At 48.9% G+C, this 19,594-nt stretch overlaps 1 protein-coding gene across 2 annotated transcripts; it reads left to right on the top strand.

Annotated features, from left to right (window-relative positions):
• The first annotated feature begins 1,169 nt into the window (after positions 1-1,169).
• Positions 1,170-17,559, top strand: Accs (1-aminocyclopropane-1-carboxylate synthase homolog (inactive)). Of its 2 annotated transcripts, XM_041641295.1 has the most exons (15): positions 1,170-1,204; positions 3,151-3,411; positions 5,168-5,227; positions 6,731-6,801; positions 8,135-8,204; positions 8,510-8,576; positions 10,574-10,671; positions 11,136-11,213; positions 12,419-12,519; positions 13,346-13,435; positions 14,245-14,290; positions 14,378-14,519; positions 16,115-16,257; positions 16,349-16,502; positions 16,603-17,559. In XM_041641295.1, the coding sequence occupies exons 2-15, from the start codon at positions 3,190-3,192 to the stop codon at positions 16,698-16,700; spliced, it is 1,440 nt and encodes a 479-aa protein (XP_041497229.1). In that variant the 5' UTR covers positions 1,170-1,204; positions 3,151-3,189; the 3' UTR covers positions 16,701-17,559. The 2 variants fall into 2 exon arrangements, with proteins under 2 accessions (XP_041497229.1, XP_041497230.1); XM_041641296.1 differs by lacking the exons at positions 1,170-1,204; positions 6,731-6,801 and having other exon boundaries at positions 3,375-3,411.
• Positions 17,560-19,594: the final 2,035 nt, after the last annotated feature.

Genomic DNA, 19,594 nt, shown 5'->3' with positions numbered 1-19,594 from the left:
CCTGAAGAAACCAGACAGGTCGTCATATCTGATCTGAGACTAGGCTGCATAGCTCCCAGCAATCCACCCTCAGTGTGGGTGCCACACTCTGGTGGCGGGCAGAGGGGTGAGCTTTTGCTCTTTTGCCCAGCTTGCCTCTGTGCCTCACTGGTGAGTTTACATGATTCTCAAGCCATCTCCCCTGCTGCTGCCTCTGCTGCTGTTGTTGCTGCCACACTTTACAACTTGGTCCAACTTCCAATGTGGACTAAAGACCAGTGACTCTTCCCGAATTCCAGGGCTTCAGTATTAGGGTTCCTTAGGGGAACGGAACTAAGGGGTATATATATGAGCCTGTGGAGGTCATTCTCATTCAAATCACCACACCTTCGGTGACAGACCGGACCTTCTGTTGTTGGACTACCTAGGCACAACCGTGTTCCTCATCTAATTTGAGAAGTTTATAGATGATAGTGTTATATTTGCATAAACACGTTGTTGGTCAGTCTAGCCTAAAGGGCTGTGCTAGTCAAGAGGTGGTTTCCTTCCATAAAGAAGAGGTGGAGTCATTCAATGGTGTTCACGCCCAGCTTAGCAAACCTCTGGGAGGCACACAATGAAAACTTCTCAGTTTCGACTTCTTGCCCCTGCTTGTAGTGGGGATGAACTTTTCCCTTCGCCCCTCACATCTCTGAAATTCTATTTTGTATAACCTGGAATTCAAGGAAGACCCCTTTGAGAGTTTTCCACTCCCATGTGTCCCCACCATGTGTACCATGTGAATATACATGCCTATAACTTTCTATTTTTCTTTTGTAAATCTTTTTTCCCTCCAGCTAAGAATTTTCGGGGGTTGGGGAAGCCTATCCAAATGGATGGCGGGGAGATGACATGCACACGTGACATTCAGGAGGAAGGGTATTTTAAGAGGATGCCTACCTTAACTGGGGAAGAAACTTCCCTGCTCAAATGGTCTGACCAAAGGTGTCGAATTGCCAGAGAGAGCTGAGCTCAGGCCAATGAGAAGAGACGGGGAGGCATGGTCTCCACCCCTCTTCCCTTCGCCTTCTGCCTGTTCAGACTCCTGTTTCTGGAGGACTGGTAAGCGCTGAAGCCCAGAGCTTCACTCTCCCACATCCTGTCCTGATCGCTAGGGGGCAGGCTTACCCCAGCTTCCCGGAAGTCCGGGCCCAGAGGATATTGCGCGCGAAATCCGACGCCCAAAGTAGGTGCGATCCCCCACCCCCGCGCTGCCCCCGCTGTGCACGAAAGGGGCCTGTTTGGCTATCCTGTGCTATTGATTGCTACCGCTCTTGGGTCTGGAAGTCCTGAGTGTAATCACACAGGCTTCGCGGGCCCCGAAAACCCGGACGGGCTCTCACTCGGCCTTGATTGGGAGCACTGCACTGGTCAGATCGCTATGCAAATTGAGCCCCCCTCCCACCCGCACTGCTTTGTGTTTCTGCTGGGCTCTGGCTGGGCCCTCCCAAGCCCAAACCCGGGCTCTCTCGGCAGTGCCCTTCCTCCGACCTGGGCTGTTGTGGAGCAGAAGGTTTGCTCCTTCTATGTCCTGCCACCTTGGTGAGCTCCCCCCCCCCCCCCCCCGAGATTTACAAAGCAAAATTAAACTGCGGAAAAGTTTCTGGGTTCCCATCTACATCAGCTATCTCTTCTACCAAGTAAGACTTGGCCCTTAAGACAGAGAAATCAGAGAGCATTTGTGATAGAGTGACTCATATTTTAGACATTTGGCCGCCAGCCACAATTTAGTGTGAATGCTTTAGCGCCTCAGATCCTCACTGTTGCGCTTTGAGGTGAATGTTGGACCCACTAGAGCACGAATAAGGGACGCTTAGGAAGCTCCTATGTTGTTGGCAGCTAGGAGAGCCCCCTCTGGGGCCCTTGTCTTCTTTGTGAATGGAACTGGGACCCCTTCTCTCCCCTCCTACTGGTTCCCACCACCATCAGCTCCAGCTCACCTGTCACACAAGATGTGAGCTGCTTGGGAAATAGCCTGGTGTTTTGAAATTGGGGTGAGCTGGTGTCCGGAAAGATCGTTGGTGATCCCGAGGTTGCAGAATGAGAAACAAATGCAGAAATGCAGGAAGCTAAAGCAACAAGTAGATTAAAGTTATTTTTATGTAGCAAGCATGGTGTGGTCTTCATAGGTCCTCAGCAGATTTCTTTGTTGAAACGTTTAACTTGAAAGGGACAAGGGGGGTGAGCACACAAACTTGCAAGAAGAGGGAAATATCAGTGTGGAGATGGCTTTAGTTCCAGCTACTAGGGAGGCTGAGAAAGGAGGACCACTTGAGCCCAAGAGTTCAAGGCCAGCGTTGGGCAGCCTGGAGGGGTTGGTGGAGAAGGCTGGGCACATTTTACATTGTCTGCCAGTTAGAGAATCTGAGTAGTTTACAAGGCACAATTTGTACCTTTTCCTCTGGAGGGGATTGCCTGGCTCTTTTGTAGCAAAGCAAACAAGGAGCTACCACAACAGGTGTTAGGATATGTTGATGCCGTTTTTGTTTTTTCAATTGTAAATTATGAGGTTACCTAGGGAAGAGGTGTTTTTTAGTCTACCTGACAAAATAGGCATAGGCAAGACGTGACTTAAGCCATCCCCCATCTAAAAAACAGAATGTTAGTAAAGTTTTTTTAAACCTTTTTTTTTTTTTTTAGTTTGTGTTTGGAAAGCTGTTTGGAAAATAAACGTGGATGACTTTAAGATTGAAATGATCACTAAAACTCCCTCCCGATACTGCTGTGTAAATAGTGTCTTTATTTTTACGCCTTCACACTTGTGAGAAATGTTTTATGTTGGGACTGGACCCCGACAGCTGGGTGACCATGCCTGGCTGTAAAGTGCCCAGTAAGTCAAATGCTTTGCTTGCCCTGTAGCCAATGAGGACCTGAGTTTTATTCCCAGAACCCACATTAAAATAGCCAGATGTGAACCCTCATAATTCCAGAGCTGGGGAGATGAGACAGGCAGGTCCTGGACCCTACTGGTTAGCCAGTCTAACCCACTTTGCAAACACGAGGCCCTAGGGAGAGCTCCTACCTCTAAAAACATGGTGGATAGCTCACAAACAGACAAACATACAAGGACGAGCAGAAGCCCTTCAGCAGGCCTGAGCGTTTGCGTTTTGACAGATGTTCCCTCTTCCTCAGACACTGACTGAACATCCAGGCTCAGCCTCTTCTCAGGACATGGACAATGCCTATGGTGATTCTCTGCCAGGAGAGTGCCTCAGAAAGCCAGACAGGAAGCAGCTCAAGCTCTATGGAGTGGGGGACCCCGTGGCCATGTTCTCCTCTGATAGCTCCTGCCTGTCCTCTAGAGGAAGAGTCAGCAAATGGTTCTGGGACTCAGCTGAGGAGGGCTACAGAACCTACCATATGGACGAGTATGATGAAGACAAGAACCCCAGTGTGAGTGAAGACCCCTCCCAGCTGGGAGCCAAGAGCAAACTAACTGCAGGGCAGCCAGCACCCAGCTTGCTCCTGTCAGGTTGGAGCCATGATCCTCTGGCTGCAGGAGAGCTGGTAATGTCTGCTCTGTAGACAGCTCATCTCTGAGATGGGCTGGTAATGTCTGCTCTGTAGACAGGTCATCTCTGAGATGGGCTGGTAATGTCTGCTCTGTAGAAGAGTCAACATTAAGTGAGACCAGGAGTGTGAAATTCACAGTGCTTATCATATTATACACTGGATAAACACAGCTGCTATTATTATTAATATCATCTACCATGATTACCATAATCTATTATATACAATAATTTGGTAAAGAGCTACACAATAACCCTTATTAATAGTTTTGATCTGTTGAACATCCACCAGGTATCAGCGACTGTTCTAGGTACTGGTGTCATAGCAGTGAGCAAAACTCACTATGTATTTATATTTTAGTTGAGACAGACAGATCAGAACTACATATACCATTTACTGATAGGCACTGCAAAGCAAATGAAGAAAGGGGAAGGTGGACAGAGGATGATGGCCCGCTGAGAAGTGTGGCTGTTTGACATAGGGTGTCATAGAAGGCGACTTTTAATCAGGTGACTTTAGAACAGAGGCGTAACAAAAGTGAGGCTGTGTTAACTATCCAGTGCTGTAACAAATCACCCCAAGTCGCAGCAGCTGACAAAGCAAACACTTCCCAGTTGCTGGACTCCTGGTGGGCGTGTCCGGCTCGGGTTTCTGTCACTGGACCCTGAAGCTACCCTGTGCATCTGAAAGTTTGACTGCATGGTGGGGCTTGGACAGGTGAGAGGCTCCGTCTCCAAACTCACTTCTGTGGCTCCTTGGTGGGCACCTGTTTCTCTCCACGTGGACTGCCTCAGGTATGGCAGCTGACTCCCTTCAGGGCAGATGTCTCAAGACAGAATGAGAGACTGTGAGTACCCAACATTGGAGCCACTCACTTTTGTGACCTAGCCTTAGAGGTGACATCCCAGCATTTCTGCATGTTCTCCTCATCAGGAGCAGGTGGCAGATTCAGTCTCTGCGCAGGGTGCCATGGTAGAGGCTGCCCACCCCAGGAACCGTACAGCTGAGGGAATAGCTAGTACGAGGGCCCAGCCTGGAGCTGTGCTGGATCAGATCAAGGACCAGCAAGGGAACCCTTGGGCTGCAGTATAGCCAGACTGGGGGTCATGGGGTCAGGAAGGCTCTGGATATTGTAGGGCCTCGTGGGACATGGTGAGCATTCTTTCTGTAGACAGTGGTGGGTAGGAAGTGTTCAGGGGAGGAGCAGGATACATGATGCAGTTTCAGTTTTCCATTTGAAGACAGATGACAGGCAGGGGAGTGGACAGGAGAGGAGGTGGGGAGCTATGGCAGTGATCGTGGTGACTTGCACTGGAATCTTGGCAGTGGGGCATCACGAGAGGGTAGCTGAAGGGGCTGTGACTGCAGAGCTATTGGGATTTGGAGACGCGTTGCCTGTGTTTGGAGGAAACAGTTTCCTCCCCAGGGGTGGTGAACATTGCCTGTTATTTGTCCAACTCTCAGCTCCTTCAAGTTAATTCTTTTGTCTCTCTTGCTTCCTTTGCTCCTCATGTAAGGCAGGAGTCAGGAGTCCAAGCCTCCTACTAGGATTAACACCTTATGGGGTGGCCAGCAGACACTGTGGCTCTTGGTTGGCATTCCTTTGCCATGCTCACCTACCTGTACACTCTATCTGCAGGGCATCATTAACTTGGGCACCAGTGAGAACAAACTCTGCTTTGACCTTCTGTCCAGGCGGGTGAGTACCGGGACTGCCATCTCCAGGGCCTTCTTAAATCCTTTGCTATAGTAACTTGCTGCATGCCTCACTGGTCCTGACTGAAGAACTGGGAGACAGGCATTGCAGGTTTGCCTTGGGAACAACTCCCCTCTCCTCCCCTTTCGCTTCTTTACCTCTCCTCCCCTCTCCTCTTCTCCCCAGCCTTACCCTGTCTGCCATCAGCACTATATCCATCTCTATTCCTTAATTTCTTTTTATCTTTACTGGGGATTGAACCCAGCGCTCACACAGTCTAGGCAAGCTGAACTATGCCTTCACCTTCTTAACTTTCTACTTTAAGGCAAGGTCTAAGTTGCTCAGGCTGATCTTGAACTTTTTCTGCCAGGCAGGCCTTGGATTTGGAATCCTCCTCTCTTAACCTCTAGTGTAACTGGGATTCCAGGCCTGTACCCTCAGGCCTGGCTTCTATGGCTGTTTCTAATCTAGCTTGTAAAATTCCTTAAAATTTCATCAGATTATGCGTATGGGTGCTCTGCTTTCTTGTATGTCTGTGCACCAGGTACATGCCTGTTGCCTGCTGAGGCCAGAAGAGAGAGTCTGCTACTCTGGAACTGTAGTTACAGAGTTGTGAGGCACCATGTAGGTGCTGGGTGTTGAACCCAGGTTCCAAGAAGCTGAGGCAGGAGAAGCGCTGTGAGCCTGAGGCCATCTTGGGTTCATAGTAAGTACCAAGAAAGCCAGGGTGACACAACAAGAGCGTGCCTCGGTTCTGCAAAAGTGAAAATAGCTAGAATTGGTTTTGGTAGGTAATATTTAATTTACCTAATATACCTGGTAATAAATATACAAGTATTGATATTTATTAATACTTGTTTTTATGAAGTCTTTACAGTTCAGACCAGTGACCTAGTAAGTGCTAAGTAGCCTCAGATACCAGTGGCTTCTTTGTTGTAAGGGGCGACAGGAGGGCGGGACACGGCGGGACCCAGGGTTAGAGAAATAGGTAATTCCAGTTTTTCTGGTCCCCTGCCCAAGGACATCATGCTATCGGCTCTCTTTGACCGTATAGCCATGGTGCTCCAGTATCACTAGCCCAGTGCCTGTCTATACAAGGAATGGTCTTAAATTTGCTGCCACACACAAAGGGTGAGATTGAGTGGAACCCTCAGGAGACGGTGTCCTAGTCCCCTCTCTAAAGCTGGAGCCAAGGCCAAGTTGACATCACCCTGCTCTGGAGCGTGCACTGACCTCTGGGGACACTGAGCAGTGTGCCCTCCCACCATTGCTTCTGTACCCACCCTCTGATTGTGCTGGACAGAGAGCTAGAGTCAGAAGCTCTGGATGTGGTTTGCTGGCTTTGCCTCCACTTTGCGAGCCCTGGGTTGCTTCTCTGTGAAATGGCCCGGGAGTGCTGTCCTGCACTCCTGTCGCCTTCCTCGAGGAGCAGAGGAAACCAGCTGCTGTGCAGATGCAGGTGACAATTCAGCCCTCTGCCTTGCTCTGTTCCCTTTGTGTCTCCAGCTGACACAGAATGACATGCTTCATGTGGAGCCCTCGCTGCTGCAGTACCCAGACTGGAGGGGACATCTGTTGTAAGTGTCTCCACAGGCTGGTGGGTCTCAACGGGGGTGATGTTGACCCCAGGGAGCACAGTAGTGCTCGGACACATCTGTGGTTGAAGGTCTACTGCCCAGGGATGTGCTGTTAAACTACAAAGCACAGGGAAGCCTCTCAACAAAGAACTGTTCCGTCCAAATATCGGTAGAGGCAGAGTGAGGGAGCTGGTTGTAGGCTAAGAACGTAGTGTGGAGACCCGGTGACCAGGGGCTGTCCTGCCAGCCCCAAATCCGTCCCCGGATTCCCAGAAAGTCTGAGGAGAGTGAGGAGACTGTCCCTGCTTTTCCAGTAGCTTTAGAGATGACAGATGGGTGTCTAAGGAGCTGGCTGGGACTCACTCTCAATTGTAAGATAGGCTGCTATATACTGATCATCTCCTGGAGGTCAGACAAGCCCAGCAGGACTTGATCCAAGATGTATTCTGAAGTTCATATTCTTAGAAAAGGGTCATCAGGATGGTGGACCCTGGGGCAGGGGCTGTGCCACTTACCAGCAAGTGATTTAATTCACTCAAACCTCAGTTTCTTTGTAAAATGGGAATGATAGTAACCATAGTCACCATGGAACATTCTCCAAATGACATATGTGTGATATTGTCGCTTAGTAAGAACCACAGTAACAGCCGGGTGGTGGTGGCACACACCTTTCATCCCAGTACTTTTTTTTTTTTTTTTTTTTTTTTTTTGGTTTTTCGAGACAGGGTTTCTCTGTGGTTTTGGAGCCTGTCCTGGAACTAGCTCTTGTAGACCAGGCTGGTCTCGAACTCACAGAGATCTGCCTGCCTCTGCCTCCCAAGTGCTGGGATTAAAGGCGTGCGCCACCACCGCCCGGCTCATCCCAGTACTTAAGAGGCAGAGGCAGAGGCAAGCGGATCTCTGAGTTTGAGGCCAGCCTGGTCTATAAGAGCTAGTTCCAGGACAGGCTCCAAAGCTACAGAGAAACCCTGTCTCAAAAAACCAACCAACCAACCAACCAACCAACCAACCAACCAAACAAACAAACAAAAAAGCACGGTAACATCAGTTCCTATTATGATAATGTTTATTATTATTGTTTTCATCAGCTAGATCTATGTAGTTTTCATCCACTGCATGGGAAGGTGGATATCCTAGAACCACACAGAATGAATGCTTTGCGGCTGGATGGGGGAGGGTGTGCTGGCGTGGAGACAAATGCCTACCACATCCACCTCTGGGAAGGGAGGACAGAGCAGTGGCAGCTAGCCACCTGCGGTTCCCAGACAGGCTCTGGAGTGGACAGGGCTGAGACCCTCTGACAAGTGTCGCACTTGTTGATCTGTCCTTCTAGCCTGCGGGAAGAAGTGGCCAAGTTCTTGTCTTTCTACTGTAAGAGCCCGGCGCCCCTCAAACCAGAGAACGTGAGTCACCCCTTCCTTACGGGTGCGGGGTGGGAGGGTGCTTTCACTTAGTCTTGCCTCCCAACCCCATTGTGCTGTGTCCCTTTTGACCCCCTCACCTTTGAGAGAGACCCCCAGAGTGGCCAGTTCTGTCTCTTGTTCACTTGATCAAGAGCAGGGTCCCCAGAAATAAGCTTGTCTGGGAACCCAGAAAGACCTTCATCAGAATGGATCCTCAGGGCCCTGGGGAGAGGCCTGGGTCTTCCCCTGGTCCTTGCTCTTCTCTGTCCTCAGACAGAGTCACCCTTGTCTCTTGTCACCCCTAGGTGGTTGTTCTGAATGGCTGCGCCTCGCTCTTTTCCGCTCTGGCCACAGTGCTCTGTGAGACAGGAGGTAAGTGAACTCCGTGCCCCCTCCCTCAGCTTTGTGCCAAGGCTGGGCTGTGACCCCAGTTGCCTGGCATCAGAGCCTTCAGCAATAGGAGAATATAACTTTACAGGGCCTTAAGTGCGTGGCTTAACCAGACATCTGGGGCAGCAGTTCTGATGAGATCCATATGGGGTCAGGGTCCTGCTTTCTCTCTCTCCGAGTCCCTCCGCTTTCCCTCCATGTCAGGTCATGGTGACATCTTCTCTGGCACTGTCTTATAGCTAGGAAAAACGACAGTAGCAACAAGCCGGTCTCTCTCCTGTTGGGCAGGGCATCGAGGGTGCTCCTTCTCAAAAGGATCCCAGTGCGACTCTTACCAAATAGAAATTACATGTAAACCTAAAGGAGTCCCTGGCAAATGGCCTAAGGGAGCCAGTGTCGGCTTAGTTCAGACTGGTTCATGCCATGGCTGGGGAAGGACTGATTTGGATATACTGTGGGTCATATTTCAAACAAACAAAACCAAACAAGCGAATACATCAAACTAAACAAAAGCCATTTTTTTTCTCTTTGCAAGGAACGAAATTGGATGGCTATTGAATAGACAGCCAGCTGCTCTAAGAGGCACTGTGTAAGAGCTGGTTGTAGCTAAGTGTCAGTTGTTGTAAGGTTAGAGTCCTGCTCATAAGAGCCTAACTAATAAGTTAACACTGGTCACATGTGGTCACCAGATACTGCATTCCAGGCTAGATCATGTGGCTTTATTCCTCTATGACATGGATTCTTTGACTAAACCCATTTTACCTGTGAGAAGACTGAGGCCAGACATTAAGTAAAAGTCAGAGTCACACAAACAGAAGCAGTCACCAGGACTTGTACCCTAAAGGGAGATTTGCTGTGAGACTATGATAGACAAGTTCTTATTCAGTCTAGAACAGTCAGATGCAGGGACCCTATAGGCTCCAGTACCCTGATCTGTAAAGGTTGGCTTACTTCAGAGCATAGTGGTGAGCCTGTTTAGCACAGGCTCAGAGGTCAGAAAGTGTTAGCAGAGGTCCCAACTCACGGTGGATGGACAGGGACTTTCAGCTCACAATGGTGTAAAAAAACTATACAAATTCAATAGGAACTCGATTTCAGTTTCTCTCTCTCTGTCTCTTTTTGTTTACATAAATCTTTCTTATTTATATTAATTTTATTTTATTATTTTGTGTGCATGGGTATTATTTCTGCCTGGATGTATCTTTGTGGGTGCCTGGTACCCGTGGAGCCAGATCCCCTGGAACTGGAGTTGCAGCCATCATGTGGGTGCTGGGAATCAAACCCAGCTCCTCTGTACCTTCAACCTCTGAGCTATCTCTTCACTCATCCCCAACCCCTCTGTTTTAAAGACAGGGTCTCATACAGCCCAGGGTAGTCTTGACAGAACTCACTGTCTAACTGAGGATGACCTTGAACCTCTCATCTTCATGCCCCCTTCCTTCCTGAGTGCTGGACTATGGATGTGGTGCCTGGCTTATGAGGTGCTGAGGATGAAACCCAGGGCTTCATGTATACAAGCCCTCCACCCTCTGAGCTACATTCATAGACTTAGGAGTTTGGATTGTGACAGGTTTTCTGGCTAGTGCTGTGTGATGCGATGTTTTCTTGCAATACTGGGCAGTGGTAGTGAGCTCCCCCATTCCACCTGCAGGTGACCATGAGATCTTGACTCAATGCCGATTCTCTGCCCTGTTTCAGGTCCTAAGCTAGGATGTTCAGGAGGATAGGTAGATCAAATGCATTTTTTATGATAACTTATAGTGGATTTATTTGCATGTGATCCCATTTTAAGTGAGCATCTATATTAGAAAGTCTGACCTTAGGGGATACAAGCTTTAAGGTTTAGGGAGTTGAGAGGAGTCAGAATATGTTCCAGATATTTCCCAAGGATGATGGAGGCTTGGGAGGGCTATGGATTTCATGATAGGTGTCTGGGGTATCTAAGTCAGAGGCCAATGAACTGCCACTCCTTCTCCTAGAGGCTCTCTTGATCCCCACCCCTTACTATGGAGCCATTACCCAGCATGTCTATCTCTATGGCAACGTCCGACTGGCTTATGTCTACCTGGAGAGTGAGGTAAGATTGCCTGTATTCTAGTTCTTGCATCTGGATCTTCCTGTAGGCCAGGGTTTGCTGGGTCTGAATTTGTGGGGGACCTGAAGGAATCCTGTGCTTTGGGGCTGCTGTGAAATGGAAGTGGAGCCTCTGCCTGGATTCTCTGGAAGCTCCAGGCTCTAAGATTGCTGGATCTACAGAGAAGCCTAAAACTAGCCCTAGAAATGAGCGGGTGGGAAGGGGGAAGCTTATGCCTTGGAAGTCCTGAGAGCCAATCAGAGCATCCTTGCTGCCTCTGCCAGAAATCTGAGTGATGAGAGATGTCCCTGTTGTAAAGGGTGGGGCAGAAGGCCAGAAGGAGAAATTTTGCAGAGACCTGACCCAGAAGACTGGAGATGATAGGGGAGGAGAGAACCAAGAGTTCAAGTTGGGGGTGGGAGTGGGGCACTGAATTTGGCTGCTGTCTTTGGTGGGTCTTTTCCTAGGTATCTGGATTGAACACACGTCCCTTCCAGCTCACAGTGGAGAAGCTGGAGATGGCTCTGCAAGGAGTTAATTCTGAGGTCTGGGGAATCAGTCAAATCCAGGGCTGTGAGTGGGTGGCCCCAACAGGGACTGGACCCTTCATCTCTCGGGAGTTGGGTTTGTAACTCTGATAGGGACATATGAGAAGGAGTTGGAGAACCGTCCTTGGGCAGGGGTCAGGCAGAATCCTGTGTCTTTGGAGGGTCTTCCCATTAGAAAATGACCCTGAAAGCACAGTATACAGAGGACCAGGGGACTTCATTAACAATTTTCCCTCACAAGAAAGGGTAATAGGAGGTGGTGGGTTTGGATCAAATTGCCTATCTGCATGGAAATGCCAAGAGTGAAGCCCTCTGTTGTTTTCAATGAATGTGTGTGTCTTAGTCACTGTTCTGTTGCTGTGAAGAGACACCACGACCAAGGGAACTCGTAAAAGAAAGCATTTCATTGGGGGCTTGCTTACAGTTTCAGAGAGTTAGTCCATGATCATCATGGCAGGAAGCAGACAAGCAGGGCACTGTAGCAGTAGCTTTACATCCTGATCTATAGGCAGCAGGCAGAGTGAGACTGGGCTTTTGAAGTCTCAAAGCCCACCTAAGTGATACACCTCCTCCAGCAAGCCCACACCTCCCTCATTCTTTCCAGACAGTTCCACTAAAGACCAAGCATTCAAACGTAGGAGCCAATGGGGCATTCTAAGTCAAACCACCACAGTTTGCTAATTAAAAGGACACTCTCCCATCCCAGCTCCTTTGTTTCTGCTTCTCATGGAAGTCTGTAGTTTAGTGAGTTTCTCTGGCAATTTGAGGGGTGATCCTGCTCCTTTTGAGGACTCCCTAGTAAAGGCAGAGACTCAGGTTCTTGTGCTTCCCAGCCATTTTCAGCATCTGTGCACTTCATTGAGGTCACTGAGGTCACTGGGGTGGTTACCTTTGTCATTCAAGCTCCCAAGTGCTCACAACAGGAACTGTGGAAGTCCCCAACTCCCGCGTAGAATTCTTCCCATTCAAACAGCCTCTCTGCCAGCAGCTGGGCACACTTCCCCATTTCCTGCCTGTGTTCTTTCCACAGCGGGCACGACACAGCAGACAGAACTCTAGTCCCATTCATTTGCTTCTTGTTGGGTCATGAGTGTGCCCCTGCCATGCTTCCCTGGGATTCAGGCAGCTTTCAGCCTCATCTAGTGGGACTGTAAGGTTCTAGGGTTGGGGGGACACAGTAACATCCCCATGGATGGTTTTAGGGTGTCAAGGTCAAAGGCCTCATCCTCATCAACCCCCAGAACCCTCTGGGTGACATCTACTCCCCTGAAGAGCTACAGGAGTTCCTGGGATTTGCCATGAGGTGAGCTATACCTCCCCCATGAAGTGAGCAGACATGGCTTGGATGTGAGCCTTGGGGCAGGTCCTTATGCCGTCTTAGCTCACTGGCCTACTACCAGCTTTGGTGTCTTTCTGTCTTCTCAAAACACCAGCTGCAACACTCTAGGGCCAGGCCCCATGCTGAACATTTATAATTTTTTGTATGTTAGCCTGTGTTCATGTGTATAGTTGAATGTGGAGGACGGAGGTCATTCCTTAGACGCCTTCTAATCGATTCTGAGAAAGTGTTTCACTGGTCTGGTATACTAGGCTGTCTGAAATCCTCTTGTCCTTACTTCTCCAGCACTGGTATTGCAAGTGCATGTCACCAGGCCCATGTGTTTAGCAGGTTATGGGTATCAAACTTGGGTCTTGTTTGCAAGGTGGCTCTTTACTGAGCAGGCCGTGTTCCCAGCTGAGCATCATTTGTGCTGTCTCTATGGTCGTCATCAGAGCAGCCCCATAGAAATGGGTTCTGTCATCATCCCTGCTTGACAGAGCTTCAGAGTGGTCTAACCATGAGTGAAAACGGCATGAATCTGAGTCCATTTGTCTCCAGCCTGCCATGGAGGACCCCAAGGGTGCCTCCCCTCCCCTCTTGCAGTGCTTCAAAAGTGCTAGAGTCCTTTGTTTTATGGATGTAGCTTCTATTTGTGAAATTATAGACCAAATCAGGGTGTTCCTGGGATCAAATTGGGGTGTTTCTGGGATAAGCTGGTTTGAAACCCTGGGGTAGTCTGGTCCTCTGACATTCTCGATGCTGAGTGACATATTTTGGCTCCCTCTTTCCCACCATCTACCCACTGCAGGCACCAGCTTCACGTGATCATGGATGAGGTTTACATGTTGTCCGTGTTTGAAGAGTCTCTTGGGTACCGGAGTGTCCTGAGCCTGGAAAGGTGAGGAGCTCACTGCAGCTGATTCTCCAGCACCTGGACTGGCTCACAGTTTCCCAGCCTCTTTCTGGGTCAGCCTACAGGACATGGCCTGCCCCAGGGCAGTTCCATTAATGTCTATTTGATCTTGCTGGTCCTCAGACCAGGAAGATTAGGTAGATCAGGGGTCTTCAGATTATTCTATGACATTCCCAAGAGCTTCAAGGAGGGCCTTGGCAATATTTGAAGAAGTACTGGGTCTATGAGAACTGGACTCCTGCTGTTTCCTTCCTCTTCAGAGCGGTTCTAGTTCCTTCTGTCTCTCCATCATTCCTTCTGTCTGTCCATCCATCCCCCCATACATTCATCTATCCCCTGACACACTTCATCCTTCCACGCACCTACTCATCGATTTGTCTATCAGATTTCTACCTAGGAAAAGGTCTCAGCAGCTAAAGACACAGCTAGCAATTTCCATGACAGTGGCAAGAAGCGCTAAGGTGGAGGTGGCTGAGAAGCTGAGAGGCCTGGTTTCCTGGGGTTGATCAGACAAGCCTTTTGAGGAAGTGGTGCTGGACCTGCTTTCCAGCTCAGAGGTCAGGCTCATGGCTTCTCACTCAGCTCCCACAGACATGTGGAGCAGTGAGCTTGGCTGTGTTCTAATGATAGTTACAGGAATAGGCAGCAGGCTGGCCACCATGCTAACGGAAGCATGGGTGTTGGTGATTCAAAGACAAGACACCCAGTTTCATCTCTCCATGTATCTATTCATTGGCATGCCTGTGATCTCCTGGCTCTGGGTTGCTTATGTCTCCTTGTTCTGCTCTCTGTAGGCTGCCTGACCCCCAGAGGACACACGTGATGTGGGCCACCAGCAAGGTGAGTCTCTGGCTAGCCTGGGTGAGAGGGGGTGGAATCAGTTTCTCCTGTGGAAGCTGGCCATGGCTATCCTGCATCTTCTTGTAGGACTTCGGGATGTCTGGACTCCGCTTTGGCATCCTGTACACAGAAAATGAGCATGTGGCTACTGCTGTGGCCTCCCTCTGTCGCTATCGTGGCCTCAGTGGCCTGGTCCAACACCAGATGGCACAGCTGCTCCGGGACCATGGTGATTTGTCTGGATCTTACAGGAGGAGTGGGGTTGTAATGTGTGTGGGACTTGGGGCTCACGGGTGCCTCCCCTGTGGAGGAGCTGAGGTGATGTCACTTGCTTGCTGTCTGGGTAGCACATCTCCACATCCTCATCTGGAGAATAGGGCTGATAGTGGTGCTAGTCTTGTTGGCCGAGTGTGGCCTGGAATTTGTTTAGAACAATACGTGACATAAAACAGGCTCTTGATGAATGTGAACTCACTGATTAGGCACAGTGCTATGTATCTGTTCTTCTGGTTACTTGGGGGGCTGAAGGAGGAGGATCCTTCCAGTTCAGGAGTTCCAGGCTAGCCTGGGCAACAGCAAGATTCCACCTTCAAAAACGAACTTTCGTTGCCGTTGAACACAGATCAGAAGTTCCTGATGTCAGTATGATGGCGAGCTCTCTGCCTCCGAGATTTGGATCGTTCCCGCCTTCAGCAATGAGTTCAGAGAGCAACGCTGTCCTGTAATTGTTGCTCTTCACTGAGTCTTTCAGATGTTCTTTTGGTCCATCTCATTTCCCTCCCTGGGGCCTTAGGGAGAATTCCTACAGTTCCCTTTGTCTTGCAGGTGTGGAAAAGGAGGATCGGGTACTAATTACCAATCTAATAGCCTAAAAAGTTTTAGAAACAGCAGCGATACCTACTGAATGTTGATAAAGGCAGTGGAAGAGCCAGGACATTTGCTCTTACATTGATGGTGGGGACAGGAGGTGGCTCAGCCACAGTGAAAAACAATTCAGCAATTTCCTCTAAACATACCTATCAAATAACCCAGTGGCGACAGGCCCAAGGAGGAACCGTGATGGTCACACAAAAACCTGCATACATGCTGTTAGCTGTTTTTTTTTTTTTTCATAATCACCCACATCTGCAAACTGCTCCACAGGGGAGTTTATACACAGATGTGTCCCGTCCACACCGTGGAATACTTACACCAATAAAGTCCATGGCAATGTGGATTTCTCCCAAAGACACTGTGCTATTGAGAGAAGCTTAGGGTCGAGACTTTACATACCCTATGAAGCTGGTTTTGGTGACATTTAGTAATGAACAAGACTGTCATGTGTGTGACATATCAGTCATTGGGATAGTCTTTGGGGTTATTTAAATCCTGATTGTGGTAGTACTTTCAAAAGTGTATGAATGTGTTATAATCCATAGAGTGTGTACCCTTCAAAAGAGGTTAATAAATCTATGACGACCAGAGAGGTGAAGTTGCTGAAGGCTTCCTTTCCCCAAGATGCCCCACTGGGATAGGGATTTGATCTGTGTGGATCTAAGTATCACTTTGTACCTGCAGATACCTTTGGCTTGGTTCACATCCTGGGGGACTTTGTACCCTGGGCTCCTGAATGTGGTCTGGGAGCTGGCACTCAGGGCTGTATACCTGGATCAAAGGCACTTTGTGCTGATCACTGAACTCCCAGCCCCTCTGAACCCATGACTCAGGAAGCCAGAAAGAAGAAGGACTCCTGTGGTGTTGGCTGCCATGCCCTTTTGTTTTTCAGTGTTTAGATTAATGCAACGATCCATGGGAGTTTTAGATTCCTGCTTCCCTTCCCTTTAGACTGGATCAGCCAGGTGTACTTGCCAGAAAACCACGCCCGACTCAAGGCTGCCCATACCTATGTCTCAGAGGAGCTAAGAGCCCTGGGGATACCCTTCGTGAGTCGTGGGGCAGGCTTCTTCATCTGGGTTGACTTAAGAAAGGTAAATAGGGTGGAGCTGTGGATGGAGGGGATGTCTGGCAGGGGAAGGCCCATAGGGTCTCCTGCATCCTGAGCTACTTCTGTCCTCCCAGTACCTGCACAGAGGCACCTTTGAGGAGGAGGGGCTGCTCTGGCGCCAGTTTTTGGACAACAAGGTGCTGCTGTCCTGCGGGAAGACCTTTGAGTGCAAAGAACCCGGCTGGTTCCGGGTGGTCTTCTCAGACAAGGAGAACCGGCTCCGCCTGGGTGAGCAGTCTCTTCCCCCAGCCTCCCAACAGCATCCTTCCAGCCACCCCTGCTTCTGACCCGATCAACCCCGTACTGACCACTCCTCGCTTCTTCTCAGGGATGCAAAGGGTGCGGCAGGTGCTTGCAAGGCAACCTCAAGTGGTAGATGAAGCCTCTCCCTGTCACACTCAGGAGCCAAGTACCCAGCCCATGTGAGCAGGCCATTGCCTCACGAGCACCCACTGTCCCTTATGACCTGGACAAGAAAGGCCACGGGAGATTAAATGTGGATTGCCGTTTGTCGACAGGACTTGTCACTTGGCTTTGGCCTTGAAGAGCCGTTTCCTGCCCTCCCTGCTGGCAGTGTGAAGCTGTTTAAACTGATGCTATTCTGGGCTGTTGCTGTCCTCTGTTCAGTGGGACTGGGACCAGCCAGATGCCTGTGCTGTCATTAGTGTACAGGATAGGGAGTCCTGACTGTTCCTAACCACAGCTTCTCTCTAGGAGAAGAGTAAACAAGCAGCTGTTCATTCTTCGTGATGGTGCCTTCATGCCTTTCTTGTTGCCAGGGAAACAAGCCAGAGGAACTGTACACACACACACACACACACACACACACACACACACACACAAGTGATAGCATTCCAAGGTGTATGGGGTGAATTTCATTTGTTCGGGGTTGAGTGCCCAGAACAGACCTCAGCTTGGGATGCAGAGAGCAGAATTCTGTGGTGGGAAAGCAGTGGCTCCTCAGTAAAGCTAAAATGCCCCATCAAGTTCTGAAACACACCTCCACTTACCTAGGAAGAAGGTACCTTCACTGGCTCCCACAGCAGTAGCCTGGCAATGGCTGGAGAGGAGGCCCAGTGGTTAAGAGCACTTGCTGTTCTTCAGAGGACAGGAGTTCAGTTCCCAGAACTCACAGCGGGCAGCTTATGGCACATGTGTGCCTGTGCATGCACACACACGCACATACACACAAATAAACCATAAAAAGGAATCACAAGTGTACCATTCATTTGTCCATTGCTTTCTGCCATTTTCTTGGTTGGTCTGTACATTCCCATTTTTCTATTTTGTGGTTTTCCCTATCATTGGCTTATTTTTCTCCCTTTTCTTAGATTTTTCTGGGTTTCCTCCTGTCTTATGGTTTTTATTGTTGTGAAGAAACCATGAGCTTGGCAACTTTTATAAAGTGAAACATTTAAGTAGGGAGGCTCGCTTACAGTTTCATAAGTTCAGTCCATTATCATGGTGTGCTGTGGGACAATGGCCTTTTATCCTGTCACTTGTATTATTTTAATAAAGCGCTGATTGATCAGTAGGCAGGCAAGAAGTATAGGCGGGGTGACCAGGCAGGAAGTAGTAGAGGTAAGGCAATGAGAACAGGAGAATTCTGGGAAGAGGAAAGAGTAGTCTGCAGTCATCACCCAGCCACAGAGGAAGCAAGATGAAAACACCTCCCTGCTAAAGGTACCAAGCCACGTGGCTAACACAGACAAGAATGATGGGCTAATTTAAGATGTAAGAATTAGTTAATAAGAAGCATGAGCTAATAGGCCAGCCAGTGTTATAATTACTGTAAGCCTCTGTGTGTTTCTTTGGGACTGAATGGCTGTGGGATCGGGCAGGACAGAAACCTCTGTCAACAATAGTGGGGAGCATTGTGCAGGCAGACATGGTGCTGGAGCTAAGAGTGCTACATCTTGCAGGTAACAGGAAGCAAAGGAGACCTCAACACCTGCCTCCACAGTGACACACTTCCTCCAAGAAGGCCATAACTCCTCATAGTGCCACTCCCCCCTTTGGGGGCCATTTTCTTTCAAACCATCACATTCCCTTTCCTGGCCCCTAAAGGCTTATTGCCATATCATAATGCAAAAAAAAAAATACATCCAGTCCAACTTCAAAAGTTGCTATAGTCAATAGTAGTCTCAAACTTGTTTCAAAGTCTCTTCTGAGATGCATGACAATCTCTTAACTTTGATCCCCTTGTAAAAATCAAAATCCAAAAGCATACCATAGTGAGGAAATACTGGACTAAAACGAGAATGAAAACCAACTGGGAAACTCCAAATTCTGCATCTTCATGTCTGCTGTCAAATGCTCTTCAGATCGCCAACTCTGATCAGCTTTGTTGACTGCCACACACACTTCTCTCTCTTGGATTGGTTCCACTCCCTGTTAGCCGGTGCCTTTGGCAGGCATTCTTTGATTCTGGTATTGCTAACATCTTAGGTTCTCCAAGGCAATCCAGGCTTCAACTTCACAGCTTCGTGCAATGGCCTCTCTGCTAGGCCTCCATTCAGGGACACCCCAACACATGCCTGGACTGACCAGCTTTATTCTATAACTCCTATCCTTAACTCTAAAGCCAAAACAATGTGGCCAACGCTGCTGAGTTCTGCTTGCTGGGGCTGGAACATGCCCCCCTCATTCAATAACATCTTCACCAGCTTTCTGTCCTTTACTACCTAAGCGTGGCTGTCCTGAAACTTGCTCGGTAAATCATGCTGCCCTCAAACTCAGAGAACCACCAGCCTCTATCTTCCCAGGGCTGGGATTAGAGGTGTGCCCCACCACACTCTGGCTCTAAGCTTTTTTAGTTCTTTTTCATAAATTGGAAACTTTAGCTGGATGGAATCTTGCCATGTGGTCACCACTCCCTGTACTCTACTTGTTAATCTGTTTATCTCTTTGAGCATAGCATTTAGCTCCGTTCCATTTCCTAGTGCTCTCAAAATTCTCAAAATTTTCATTTTGTCATTTACCCTGATGAATTTGCTCCTTTTAATTATAAATCATCATTAGAATTATCACTGAAAAACAGAGTCTATACTAGGTTGTTTTGAGATATCTTCTGCCAATGGAATTAATCCAAAACCCTTTGCTTTAGCCGCAGGCAGACTCTTTGGACAAGGGCAAAGGGCAGCCACTCTTTTCACCAAAATATCACAAAGGCAATCTCTAGGCAACATACTAAAATTCTTCTCCTCTGAAACGTCTTGAGTGAGCACCCCACAGTTCATTAAATCATACTCCATACCACTGCCTTCCATGCTTTTACTAGTACGGCCCATTAAGCAGCACTTACAGCACCCCACTGCTTT

Source organism: Microtus oregoni, unplaced genomic scaffold (genome assembly GCF_018167655.1).
Source record: "Microtus oregoni isolate MIOR12 unplaced genomic scaffold, Mior012 000068F_ref0000429, whole genome shotgun sequence".
Taxonomy (NCBI): Eukaryota; Metazoa; Chordata; class Mammalia; order Rodentia; family Cricetidae; genus Microtus; species Microtus oregoni.
Note: the sequence above shows the minus strand (reverse complement) of the source record. Positions and strands in the feature narration are given on the sequence as shown.

What these genes read in the sequence shown, in the direction of transcription:
- Accs (XM_041641295.1), top strand. Translation starts at nt 3,190, where the DNA reads ATGGACAATGCCTATGGTGATTCTCTGCCAGGAGAGTGCCTCAGAAAG. An exon ending in CGCCCCTCAAACCAGAGAAC is followed by an intron (nt 8,205 to 8,509) that starts GTGAGTCACCCC and finishes TGTCACCCCTAG; the next exon opens with GTGGTTGTTCTGAATGGCTG. An exon ending in AGTGCTCTGTGAGACAGGAG is followed by an intron (nt 8,577 to 10,573) that starts GTAAGTGAACTC and finishes TCCTTCTCCTAG; the next exon opens with AGGCTCTCTTGATCCCCACC.